Source organism: Ylistrum balloti, unplaced genomic scaffold (assembly GCF_031769215.1).
Source record: "Ylistrum balloti isolate Yb309-2 unplaced genomic scaffold, AGI_CSIRO_Ybal_v1 Utg371706, whole genome shotgun sequence".
Taxonomy (NCBI): Eukaryota; Metazoa; Mollusca; class Bivalvia; order Pectinida; family Pectinidae; genus Ylistrum; species Ylistrum balloti.
In genome coordinates this window covers 7,802-21,967 of record NW_026782859.1, presented here as the reverse complement: position 1 = coordinate 21,967, position 14,166 = coordinate 7,802, and the positions used below count along the sequence as shown (strand labels likewise).

The 14,166-nt window shown below is 34.7% G+C and overlaps 1 protein-coding gene across 1 annotated transcript; it reads right to left on the bottom strand.

Moving 5' to 3' along the window:
• Window positions 1-935: 935 nt before the first annotated feature.
• Window positions 936-3,306, bottom strand: LOC132563388 (uncharacterized). Its single transcript, XM_060228151.1, has 2 exons — window positions 1,996-3,306; window positions 936-941 (listed from the first exon to the last, which is right to left on the bottom strand). Exons 1-2 carry the CDS (start codon window positions 3,304-3,306, stop codon window positions 936-938), a joined length of 1,317 nt encoding a protein of 438 aa, XP_060084134.1.
• Between the last annotated feature and the right edge of the window lie 10,860 nt (window positions 3,307-14,166).

Genomic DNA, 14,166 nt, shown 5'->3' with positions numbered 1-14,166 from the left:
CGAATCTTTGACGAAAACCAGGAGTGCAGTGTTCACAAAAACTTATTTCCGGTACCTGGACCACGGACGGTCGAATAGTTGTCCGTAATAACGACGGTGAAAAGAAACAAGTGACTAGACTTGATGAACTCTCTGACTATCCCGACCCCCCTCCACGTAGAGGTGTTCGGACATTAGCTGATAAACATGCTAGTGATGGGAGGTAGACGTGCATCATGATCAGTATATACTGTAGATCGTGCCACTAATATATACGTGACAGTCCTATAACTGTGTTCCTGTGTACTTTACTTGATATAAACTTACCATATTATATTTTGTATGTTACTCCACTGCATGTTGATTAAAATTGTAGATATGTGTGTGTGTGTTAGGGTTAGGGTTAGTGCTAGGGTTAGGGTTAAGGTTAGGGGATAAGTACGAAGTGATCAAGGTTGATCAACGTCATCTCGTCTTTGATGGTGACATCATATCTTTCGACCAATCGTTGATTTAGGAATTTCATTGGTAGTTCGTGATAACATTGATCTGATGAGACAAGGTCAGTGTTTACATTTAGAATGACTAGGATTGTTGTTAAGCATCCATTTTGTAGTCATTTTTTGAATGTCAGTGTAAAGTGTTCTGATAGATTGGTTTTGAAATGGCTTTTATTCGCTATGGATATCTGGACATTCTAACCAATGGACTTTGCCGGTGAGCATAATAATTCTATTTTTGCTTCCTAATTCTACTATTGCTTTATGATAAAACCCGTCAATGAGGAACTGCTATTATAATTAGGAACATCTGTGATGTTTATATTCCTTTTGTGTTTTAAGATGATATCGATATGTAATTAATAGATTTAACATAGCCTTGTGATATTCTTAATATGCTAATAAATTTGATAGAATTCTCAACGTTACCGTAAATTACAATAGAAGATTAAATCATTAACCCTAAGAAAAAACTGTACAGACCAATTGAAATCTCAATCATAATTTTGATATAGCTTATAAGCAATTTATCAATAAACCTTGATATTAAACCCAAAAATATTACTTAAATCCAATCCATGCATTCTTTGATCAATCTTAACCTCAACCGAAAACCTGAACCTTAAACTAAACCATAACCTTTAACCTCAAACCTTTAACCTCAAACCTTAACCTCAAACCTTAACATCAAACCTTAACTTTAAACTTAACATTAAACTTAACCTTTAACCTTAACCTAAACATTTAACCTTCACCTCAAACCTTAAACTTAACATTTAACCTCAACCTCAGAAACTTAACCTTAAACTGAACCTTTAACCTTAACCTCATACCTGAACCTTAACCTTTAACCTTATCTTCAAACCTTAACCTTAGCCTTTAACCTTAACCTTAAACCTTAACCTTAACTTTTAACCTTAACCTTAAACTAAACATTTAACCTTAACCTCAAACCTTAACCTTAACCTTTAACCTTAAACTTAACCTTTAACCTTAACCTCAAACCTTAAGCGTTAGGGTTAGGGTTAGTGGTTAGGGTTAGGGTTAGGATTAGGGTTATTTTGTAAAAAATTATTTGTAAAAAATGTACACCTTCCAACTCACTTTTTAATCTTTGGTCTAACATGTTCTCCGGCTTAGAGTGAAGGAACTAGTCGGCATACAACAATGGGAATATTGATTGATGGCGTGCTGACGGAATACTTATCGTTTCTCATTATTAGTCAGGTATGTTGACTGCTACTTAGGGTTAGGGTTAGGGTTAAGATCATTTGGTGAACAGTCACTATCTTAATCTGTAGCTTGAGTCAAGATGGATAAGTGTATGTAAAATGAAAGCCCTGCCTCTTATACTTTAAGAGAAATTAACTGAACACGGACAGAGGGAAAGACAGACAGAATGATTACTATATAACCCTACCCCCCCCCAAACTTTGTAAGGGTATACCAGTAATAAGTTACAAATGGAAAGATTTAGACAATTTATTAGATGTAAAGTAATATATCGGTGACTTACTTCCTCATTGAAAGTCATTTTCTCTATATCTAGCCCTTCATTTACTCTAAGTAACATCTTGGTAATTTTTGTTTTTTGGACCAAGTCCAGAGGCTGTCTGTATACTTCTCTGTGTATGCGTATATCATGACCCAAAAACTTGGCTAGCTGGTCCTTTTCATTTTCGCTCAGTTCATGTACCTGGGCCATAGTGGCAATGTGTTTTCGCAAATTTGTATACGTGATCAGGTCTGCATACTTGAGATTGACCTTCAAACACATTTCCCGCAATACATCTCTTGCTCTGTATGTCCTTGTGGAAGGTGATTTCCTGGAAAATACATATTTTCCAACAACACTTGCCTCCTCCTTCTTCTCTAACAGAAGGTTGATACTTGAAAGCATATCCTTTGTTAAAATGATTGAAACCTTTCTCTCTTGCTTTCCTTTTATTTCAATGCGAGTCATTGATGGACTAAGTGCTCTTTCAAGTGTAGAAAGACTTGACCTGACCTCATTGTCAAATAGGAAGCTGTTCTGCATCTTCAGCGCATGTTTATAGGTTGCTGCGGTAATTCTTTGGACATCTCCACCACGTTTCCTATTAAATAGTGTAACCAGGCAAAGAGTTACTTTTAACAGCTCAAAATAGATTGAAATATCATCTACCAGGTGCTGCATCATGGTCCTCATCTTTGATTTCAATAATCTAGTCAACATGTAAACATCTTGACTCAGAGGCAGCATTTTCGGTGCATTGCACTTCTTTTCTTCTTGTGTCTGCCTGGCACGCGAAGAAATCAAATAATTCCAATTGGAGGAGTACAGCTTAAGAAAATTTTCACCATTTTCTTTCTTACTCTGATTTTTTTCTGTAATATCATTAGACTCCAGAATCTTAGCACACCGTTGAAGGCTGTATCCTACCTTTAAAGCTAATGAGGGTGTGGTGTAGAAATAGGTATCTTCATTAAATCCTGCTAGAGATTTCACACAAGAAACAATGGTATAAAAATTGAGAGGATTCAGACAATCTTCCAAACTGAAAATGGGTGAAGGAAGTTTTCTGGTTTCCAACATAAGTCTGCCTAACTCCCTCATTCTGCCATTTATATGATTAGGCGTGTGCTCTTGAATGTCTTTGTTGTCAAATAGCCTCTTTCCAAAATTCATTATCAATGAGTCACTGGTAACAACAGAGAACACGTCATTAACCATGGACAGTATGACCCACTTGTAAAAACTTTCATAAAAACATTCTTTGGCAGAGGCAACAGCATCTTTCCCTCTTTTACTCCTTGGCCTCGTTTCTTGGAGGAATTTGCTTTGCATAATTTCCTATGTTCATGCAAAGATTTCTTAGAAAATAATGCTTTACACCCTGTGCATGGGATATAGTTAGAGATAGGCTTACCATCTTCTTTTTCTCTGTATTTAGGAATAAGAGTTCCTTTCCCTGATCTGAGAACTTCAAAATTGAGCTCCCAGTTTCCTTCATTTCAAATCTGTGCCCATGCATCTTTCCTTTCTCCTGAATGTTTTGGTAAGGCAAGAGCTCTTGCAACATATTCTCCATCACTATGCACTGTTTCAAGGTGCCTTGCTATCTTTGGAAAGAGATTTTCGCAGTATTTGCATGCATGTCTTTTATCCCATTTCTGTTTTCCTTCAAAAGAATGAGTGGCTTGAACATGTAGAGCATCTGATGTGGAGGACATAGGTATCACAACACTTTCATCATCACTCTCAGCAGGCAAATTACATGCATGTCTTTTATCCCATTTCTGTTTTCCTTCCAAAGAGTAAGTGGATTGAACATGTAGAGCATCTGATGTGGAGGACATAGGTATCACAACACTTTCATCATCACTCTCAGCAGGCAAATTACATGCATGTCTTTTATCCCATTTCTGTTTTCCTTCCAAAGAGTAAGTGGATTGAACACAAACAGTATCTGATGTGGGGGGCACAGGTATTGTTGTACTTTCATTGTCATCCTCAACTGGCCATTTTGAAACATGGAGATCTGAGAATTTCTTGGATGATCCTGTCCTCTTGGAAACATTGAGATCTTTTGAGATTTTCTTGGACCTTTCATGAAATTCATCATCTTCCAAGTATGTATCATCTTCCATACTGTCTGTTTCCCTTTTTAAGAAAGAATAAGAGAACTATTAGGAGACTTAAGATTAGAGGAAGAGGTAAATTGTCCAACAGGATATCACAGAAGTTAATTCATGTTTCTAACGCAGTTGCAAGACTGAAGGAAAAATTTCAATTATTTTCTCAATAACATTACAGTGATCAGTGAAGTATTAACAAAGTTTCTAAAATGCAAAGACACAGTCTACTTGAATACACAGCAAAGGTAAAATCAACATCTTTCTACTTCAATAACATGTGTTTGTGAACTACTGATGCCCCTGTATGGCAACAAGTTTCACAGAAAATGAATAAGTAGGTCAAAAGTCATGGTTAAAAGGTCAGATAATTGGTACCAATGGGAAGGTGTTGTCTCAAGGAATACACATGAAAACTCTCAAAAAGATACAACCAATATTAAAGTTTAAGTCAAAGATTAAGGTCAAGATCAGTAGTACAAAGATTTTGATATCAACCAAAAGAGTTTTATTACAAGGAATACACACGTAAAATTAAAAAAAAACAACCACTTATGGATATAAAGTTATGACCAAGGTTTAAAAGTTTTATAGACAAACAAATTGACAGAAGAACTGACCAAAAACTAGATGCCCCCTGACTTTGTTTCCAGGTCATAGTAAAAAAAGGTCCATAACATGGTTACCAGAAGACAACAGAGCTTGTTGAGTCAAATAAGACTCAACAGCTGGTGGGTGCTTTTGCCTAGCAGGGGGTTGCTTTTGAAGGTAGGTCAAACTTCAAGGTCAAAAGGTCGAATTATTATGAATCCAACAGAAAGATCTTTTCACAAGGAGTAAATGTGAGAAATATCAAAGTCCTACCTCTAAGGGTTTAAAAGATATGACAGAGGTTAAATTTTTTGAAAAGTAGGTCAAAGGTCATTATCAAGGTCACTAGATCAATTTTAGCACCACTGGCAAGGTTCTGTCACATTGAATACACAAGTGAAATATGAAAGCCTTACTTTAAAAGGTTAAAAAGTTATGACCAAGGTAAATTTTTTTAAAAATAGGTTAAAGGTTACAGTCAAGGTCACATAGTAAAAAAAAAATGAAATCAACAGAAAGGTCCTGTGACATATCAAAGCCCTACCTCTTGTGATTCAAAAGATATGACCAAAGTTAAAGTTTTTGTTTATGCCAGATGCCAGTGCTAACAGACGCTGACCCTAGTTCTGTGACATTATTAGCTCTCCAGACATTCGTCCCTGTGAGCTGAAAAGTCTCATTGTATGCTATGACTATACAAGATAAAAACCATATGAAACCCTTCGTACAGACAGAACCCCTGCCGCCTACACCAGAGATATGACAACAGCTTTCCAGATGTAACCCTGGCAAATATTAGCTGCAATATACCACTCAGCCAGGGAGATCAGTTGAGTGTCAGACTAGTAAGCCAGGGGTCCTGGGTTCAAATACTTGTGGAGGCATTGAAATAAATAATGACCTCTGTTACATTGGCGCCCATGTAGGGACTCTGGAATAATACTTAGCCATGCCCCACCAGCATCATTTTAACCCCTGGAAACTCGAGGACAAGTTATTTCCTGGAGGGGGAGTATGTAACCCTTTAAAATACCAGCCGCAATATACCGCTCAGCTAGGGAGAACTTCTCTTTAGCTCGATTGGGTGAGCGTCAGACTAGTAAGCCAGGGGTCCCTGGTTCGAATCCTAGTGGAGGTATTGAAGTAAATAATGACCTCTGTTACACAGACATTTGTCTCCAAGAGCTATGATAAGCAGATGTAATAATGATTTTTAAAACAGAAGAACGTTTGTTAGAGTTTTTGTAAACGGGAATGCATGTACATGCACAGTTCATTATCATATTACTGTATTATATGTACCGTATTTATTCCAATAAACGCCCCGGGGGCGATTAATAGAACACAAAATTTCATAATTTGTTGGTCGTGACATGCCATGTCTGCCACTTAAAACCATTGTTTAACAAACTAACGAATTACTCAGCAAAGAATGCATTTGAAAATTGCAATAATTCCAACATCGTTGTAGCTTTAAACATTGTTGTCAATTGCATTCTGATAACCTGAATTCTTGTATGAAATGACACGATTGACATCGTGTCAGCTTCAGTCAAAAACGTACAATGTTCATCATCGCTTGTAGGCCTAGTTTGCATAACAAAATAAAAAAACACAGCGGTATATAAGCCAGTCTGTTTCTTAATAAATCCCACATACCTGATAACAATGTGTGGGACAAAACAAAATTACGACACTGCTTTCAAGCTTAAAGTAATCGCCTTCGCAGAGGAGAAGGGTAAACATGCCGCCGTGAAAGTGTTTCGTGTTGACAGAAAACGAGTGTGGGACTGGTGTCAAAACAAAGAAAAATTAAAAAATCATTCTAAAACATCTAAACGCTGTAAAGGAGGTGGAAGGCATGTCAGATATGAAGATATTGACAAAAATCTGATGAGATGGCTACAGGACAGACGGGAGGCCGGAATACGAGTGACTGGGAAAGCATTGCGGTTTGAGGCCCTGCGTATGCATAAGGCAAATGGTAGTCAATCGTTCAAAGCCTCATATGGATGGTTTTCTAAATTCAAAAAGAGACCCCGTCCCCTTCCGAAAGATGACATACCAAGTGGTATTGTGGTATACATGTGCGGGGCCAGACAAAAATCCTGGGCAAACAAGGAAAGTATAAAATTTTGGTTAAAAAAACTCTGGGGTGTGAATAATACAGCTAGGTGGTTATTAGTATGGGACGCTTTCCGTGGTCATCTTACTGAAGATGTAAAAAAACTGGTTCGTCAAAAATATAATTCAGACATCTGTGTTATACCTGGAGGATGTACATGTAAGCTACAGCCAGCCGATGTGTCGTGGAATAAACCCTTCAAACAAAAACTTGGAGAGTTGTATGACGAACGGTGTTTCAGTGGCCCCATTGAGAAAACCAAAGCAGGGAATCGTAAAGCCCCATCTAAAGCTGTAATGTTGTCTTGGGTCAAGACAGCATGGGATAGCATTAGCCCGGACACAATCAGAAGATCGTTAAAAAAATGCGGTATCACAAATTCGCTGGACGGTAGCTAGGATCATATTTTCCAGCATGACCCTGACGATGAGGAATTCCAGGGGTTTAGTGAAAAGGATATCCAAGCTGCAGATGACGTTTTGCAAAATTTAATGGGTGATGTGAACGCGCCTTCTATTCCACAAATAGAACTGAGTGAAAGCGAGACTGGCAAAAGTGAAAGTGAAAGTGAAGACAGTAGTTCGTATGGCAGTCCCGGCCGTTAGGCCTGCAGTATATTGAAATGAACCGTGGATTAAATTGATATTACTTGTGTACATGTCGTGACAGTGTAATTTTCTTGTGCCAAAATTCATTTGTTCATGTTCATGGATACCAGAATTTAAAATTTATTAAAAGGTAAGCTTTGTAACCTGACTCCTGAGTTGTTGAAATTTACTGAGAAAACAGGTGGGGGGCGTTTATTAGAGACGGGGCGTTTATTGGAATAAATACGGTAAATCATCATGCAATGTCCAGGCAAACTTTACTTACTGACTGGAGTCACTATCTGGAATATAATCATCATCATCTGCGAATAGCTGTTTCTCCGTTTCATCATCAGCATCATTATATGATTGTGGTACAGTACTGTTCTTTCTCCATTTCATCTTCATCATTTTGCTCTTCCTCACTATCATCTTCTGCAAAAAGTTTTGAGAAACTCTAGTTAAGTGTAAATGTTTAACAAACTCGTGTCCTGCCTGTTGAGAATTTGACACTGGATGTGAACTAGACCTTCAATAGGTGCTACATTTATTAAAACTTTTGGTACCAATAGAAAGATCTTATCACAAGGAATACACATATGAAATATAATAGCCCTTCCTCTTAGGGTTAAGAAGATACAGTCAAGATTAAAGTTTTTGAAAAGTAGGTCAAAGGTCAAAGTCAGGTCACAAGGTCAAAATTCTGGTACCAATGGAAAGGTTTTTCTTACAAGGAACAAACAAATTAAATATGAAAGCCCTTCCTTTTAGGGTTCAGAATATATGACCAAGGTTAAAGTTGTTTTTTTTTAAAAGTCAAAGTTCAAAGTCAAGGTCACAAGGTCAGCGTCTTTGGCTTTTGATTTGGCTTTTCGGGAAGTCGCACACTTATTTCAGAACAGTAAACCTGTTTCTTTTGACAACCTAGAATTACCTGAATTGCAGTAAAAATCTCTTTTCATTTACCTGGATAATTAAAGATGAATTTCTTGTCCATTATATTTATAATTGCACCATCTGTAAGGACCTTGGCTCTTTTGTTTTTGCCACATAAACTTCTTAGGAAAGCCTGTAATACACATAAGCAGTAAGATCTTAATTCATTAGTCAATCAAACTTCAGCAGTCTGTTCAAGTCAACTCAAAACTTTACTGACAGTGAAAGGTTTGTATACAAACAGATCTATGTGAATTTAAAATGGCTGTGTACCTCAGAGGGAAGCATTTTTCTTCACTTGAATTTTCCTGAATGCAGAGCGATAATGTGCCCATTTAGACATGCACAAAGTTTCAAAACTGGAATTAAATCCATAGCAGAGATATCTCTGCCTGAAATGATCTAATTAATTCCTTCACGAAATGCATATTCATGAGGAAAATCACAAGTTATGTCATCACAACAAAACGGGTAAATGTTAGCATGTGTTTGATGCAATGCGGTCTTTCGATTTTAATTAAGGTGGATCTATGGTCATACTGAATGCCTCTGATATCCTGAAGTGACACATTTTCAATAATAGCTGACTCCTCTGAAAAACACTGCCCCCTTCTTGCGTCAATACTCTTTGAAATTTGAAATCTCTTGCTATATTGGCTATAAGGAGAAATATTTTGCTACTCTGGAAAAGTAAGTATAACCCCGTTTTTGTTTTTTAAGACGCCTTTATCACCTACCACAGTCACTTTATATCATGTCGCCTTTATATCTCAACCATGCTTTTTGTATCATGTTTTCTACATGTATATGATTCTGATCTCTCTAGTTTCTTCCTATTCACTTGTACATGGTGGATATAGAAAACTATATAGTCAACTCCTATGCCTATCACTTAAATACATATATGTGTATGTCCCTATTTCAGTTACAGAGAACGTTATGTCTGAAGTCACTAGTTACTTTTTTTTTCAGTATGAATGAATGTCCCCAGTTTGGATATAGATGATGTTATGTGTTAAGTCACTAGGTACTTTAATTTATTTAAGTATGTGTGTATGTCCCCAGTTTGGTTATAGATGATGTTATGTGTTAAGTCACTAGGTACTTTAATTTATTTAAGTATGTGTGTATGTCCCCAGTTTGGTTATAGATGATGTTATGTGTTAAGTCACTAGGTACTTTAATTTATTTAAGTATGTGTGAATGTCCCCAGTTTGGTTATAGATGATGTTATGTGTTAAGTCACTAGGTACTTTAATTTATTTAAGTATGTGTGTATGTCCCCAGTTTGGATATAGATGATGTTATGTGTTAAGTCACTAGGTACTTTAATTTATTTAAGTATGTGTGAATGTCCCCAGTTTGGTTATAGATGATGTTATGTGTTAAGTCACTAGGTACTTTAATTTATTTAAGTATGTGTGTATGTCCCCAGTTTGGTTATAGATGATGTTATGTGTTAAGTCACTAGGTACTTTAATTTATTTAAGTATGTGTGTATGTCCCCAGTTTGGTTATAGATGATGTTATGTGTTAAGTCACTAGGTACTTTAATTTATTTAAGTATGTGTGTATGTCCCCAGTTTGGTTATAGATGATGTTATGTGTTAAGTCACTAGGTACTTTAATTTATTTAAGTATGTGTGTATGTCCCCAGTTTGGATATAGATGATGTTATGTGTTAAGTCACTAGGTACTTTAATTTATTTAAGTATGTGTGTATGTCCCCAGTTTGGTTATAGATTTTTTTTTTGTAAGTTTTTATTTTTAAAGAATTTTCATTATATGTATGTGTGACATGTCCCACACACATGGATACATGCACACACACATAAGTCATTCACATTGGGTATAATTCATTCATCATCATGTCATCATGTCATCATCATCCATATACATGTATAACATTTATTTAAGTTGTGTGTATCAGTTTGGTTATAGATGATGTTATGTGTTAAGTCATTTATTTAAGTATGTGTGTATGTCCCCATCATCATATATCATGATGTTATGTGTTAAGTCACTAGGTACTTTAATTTATTTAAGTATGTGTGTATCCCCAGTTTGGATATAGATGATGTTATGTGTTAAGTCATTATATATCACATCATCATCATCATATAGCATGTATATACAGTCATCATCATATACATTAACATATCATCATCATTATCATCATCATCATCATTCATCATGATTCGTTCATTCTTATACAATGTGTTCATCGTCATTCATCATCATTATACTATCATCCTCCTCCTCATAATCAGCATCTATATACAGTCATTTACCATATACATGTATAACCATCATCATTTATCCATTCATTACACATATCATCATCATCAAAATCATCATTCATTCATTCATTCTTATACACATGTTCATGTGTTAAGTCACATTCATCATCATTATACTATCATCCTCCTCACATGCACACACACATCATGAGCAGTCTATATATATCACATCATCATCATCATCATCATCATCATCATCACCACCACCATCTCCATATATTCATCTTCATGATTACGATGTAGCATGATGATCATCATCTATTCATGAATACATTCATCATCACCATTGTTATCCTCATCATCATCATTACCACACTTACATACATACAAAATGTACATTCATCAGCATCCACCAAAATAAAACTGCTATACACTCACACACAGGAAAAAACATACAGTTTAACACACACACACACACACACACAGAGAGAGAGAGAGAGAGAGAGAGAGAGAAAAGGAGAGAAAGAGGAGAGAAGAGAGAGACTTGTGCCACTTGATGTAGTAAGACTATTTGAAAATGCAGTGTGTTGAAAGCCACTAAAACTAAATCTTCAGTAAAAATAAAAAAAAATAATAATAAATAAATAAGTATATCAACACGCACTGTCAGGGGATGGGTGCTATTTCTAGTAGCTTGTTCCATTTTTTCCATCTACAATGAACAATTTTGCCTTATTTTCTTTATCTTGTACAGTGTATATATACTTTTGTATAATGTAATTATCTTTTATAATAGATTTTAACTCTTGAATAGATAAAGTTTTTTGTAAACATCTTGTTCTATAGATGTATTGCTTCATAATGAGCAAAATAAGATTGTCAGTTGTATAGTATGTATTATTTCTAATACCAAAAATAAAAGTTTCTTTATTGAAAGTAAATGGAATAAAAAGAGAATCTAACAACGTCTCAAAGTTCTCAAAAAATGATTGTACTTCCCTGCACTCCCATTAATAAGTGCACTATTGTTTCCGTTACAGAAGAAGCAGTATGGACTCTCTGTCAAACCAATCTTAAATAAATATGAATTTGTGGTTAATATGTGTTGATTTATTCTATACTGAAGCCATTGTAGCTATGAACATTTAGTTACTCTGAACGGGGTGTTAAATATACTTTTCCAAGTTTCGTCATCAAAATCAAACAATTCATTCCACTTTCTTTTTCCATTAGATACAGTTTTATCAAAAGAAAGTATGTTATAGAAACCTTTTGAACCCTTATTATTCTTCAAGAAACATTCTAAGTTAGTGGGTATTAATGGGTATGATACATTTTCATCTTCTAGTTGTTTATGAGCAGAATAATTTCTTATGGAATTTATTATGCCCTGATATATAAGGAAATTGGTATTAATATGGTATTTTTCTATAAACTCTTTAAAAGTGTAATACGTATTCATGTGTGGTAATTTAAGTATATCATTAATTATAACAACTCCTTTCTTATACCAATCTTTATAAAACACCATCTTATCATTTACTCTTATATTTTCATTAAACCAAAGAGGAGTTTTTGATAATGAGACAGGCCTATTTGTCATTGTCTTTTCTTTCTTGTTAAGATATCCCCAAGATTTGAATACATCCTTCCAAAATTGATTTTTACACTTAACTTCACATTCCTGTATATATCCTGATCCACAGCTAGCCAAAATACCTGTATCAATACTTTTGCTGAGAACATGTTGCCATTTACTTGGTCTAGAGTACAACCTTCTTATCCATGTTAACTTCAGTGCCATAATAAAAGAATGGATATCTATCATTTTCAAACTTCCTTCTGTATAGTCTTTAATAATAATGTCCCTTTTCACTTTATCTACTTTACTGTTCCAAAGAAAGCTAAAAAGTTCAGAGTTTAATTTTTTAATAAAAGATATGTCTGGGTTTGGTAAAGCAATAAAAAGATGGTTGAATTGTGATACTAGCAATGACTTAATTATATGTATTTTACCAATAGGAGTAAAAACCCTTTTATTCCAGTTACTTAACAGAGATTTTAGCTTAACCAATTTCTTGTCATAGTTCATTATAATCATTTTATACAAATCTACATGGTAATCAATACCTAAAATAGTAAATTTTTGCTTTCCCCAATGCAGGTTCCAGTCTGTACAAAATTTTTCATCACTGTATTTCCTACTACCTATCCAAATTACTTCTGTTTTACTTTTATTTATTTTCAGTCCAGATATATCTGCATATTTTCTTAGTTCTTCGAGTGTCTCTCTTAAGGAATTATTAGATCCATCAAGGATGACTGACGTATCGTCTGCATACTGAGACAGTAGAATGGGAGTATCTTCTATATTTATGCCTCTTATATTATCATTATTTCTTATCTTAATTGCTAGAATTTCTGCACATAAAATGAATAAGTATGGAGAGATAGGGTCCCCTTGTTGACAGCCCCGTTTGATATTAAAAAAAGGTGATAGATTGCCCCCCTGATTAACGGATGAGTTTGAACCATTTTGAAAAATATGAACCCAGTTCCTTATGTCATTTCCAAAATTAAAAAATTCCAGTACTTTATCTATAAAATCCCAGTTAACAGGATCAAAGGATTTTTCAAAATCAACATTAAGTAACATACCAGGAGTTTCATTTTCTTCGGCATAGTGCATAATATCATATATAATCCTTGTATTTTCACCAATATATCTACCTGAGATAAAACCGGACTGATCAGTATTTATAAGTTTATCTAAGACTTTTCTTTTTCTATTAGCTATTGAACCTGAAGCAATTTTATAGATTGTATTCAGAAGTGTAATTGGTCTCCAATTCTTCAAGTATTGTCTTGGCTTATCTCCCTTGGGTAAACATGTTATAATTCCTTGTTCCTGCGTTACTGACAAATTTTTAATATCAAAAGCGAATTGAATTGACCTTACTACAAAATGACCCAGTTGTTTCCAAAAACACTTAAAAATTCAACTGTAAATCCATCAGACCCTGGGCTTTTATTATTTTTCATATTTTTTAGAGTATGAGATGCTTCATTTATTGTAATATTACCTTCCGAATTATTTTTTTCTATATAATTCAACTTTTCTATATTACTGTTACTAAGATAGTCATTCAAGTTAATGCTATGTAATTCACAGTCTTCTGAATACAGTTTTTCATAAAATTGTTTTACTTCATGTAAGATTTCCCCTTGATTTCTAATTATTTCTCCATTATCTTTTTCTATTACTGGTAGGATTTTGGTAACAAAGTTCCTGTTTTCTAATTTGAAAAAATATCTTGTGGGTTTTTCACCCTCTTCTACCCATTTTACCTTTGACCTTAAAATATTTCCTTTAAGTTTATGCTTTCTTATAGCTTCTAAATCTTTTTGGCAAACATTTAACTCATCTATGTTTATTACATCTTGGGCTTCAATTTCCTTTATTTTTTCCCTCAGATCTTCCTCTTGGCTATTTCTCTGCTTTTTCTTATAAGATGCATACGAAATGGTTTTTCCCTAATTTCAAATAATAGTGTTTCTAGAAAGAGTTGATCCTTTATAGAAAATTGTAAGTC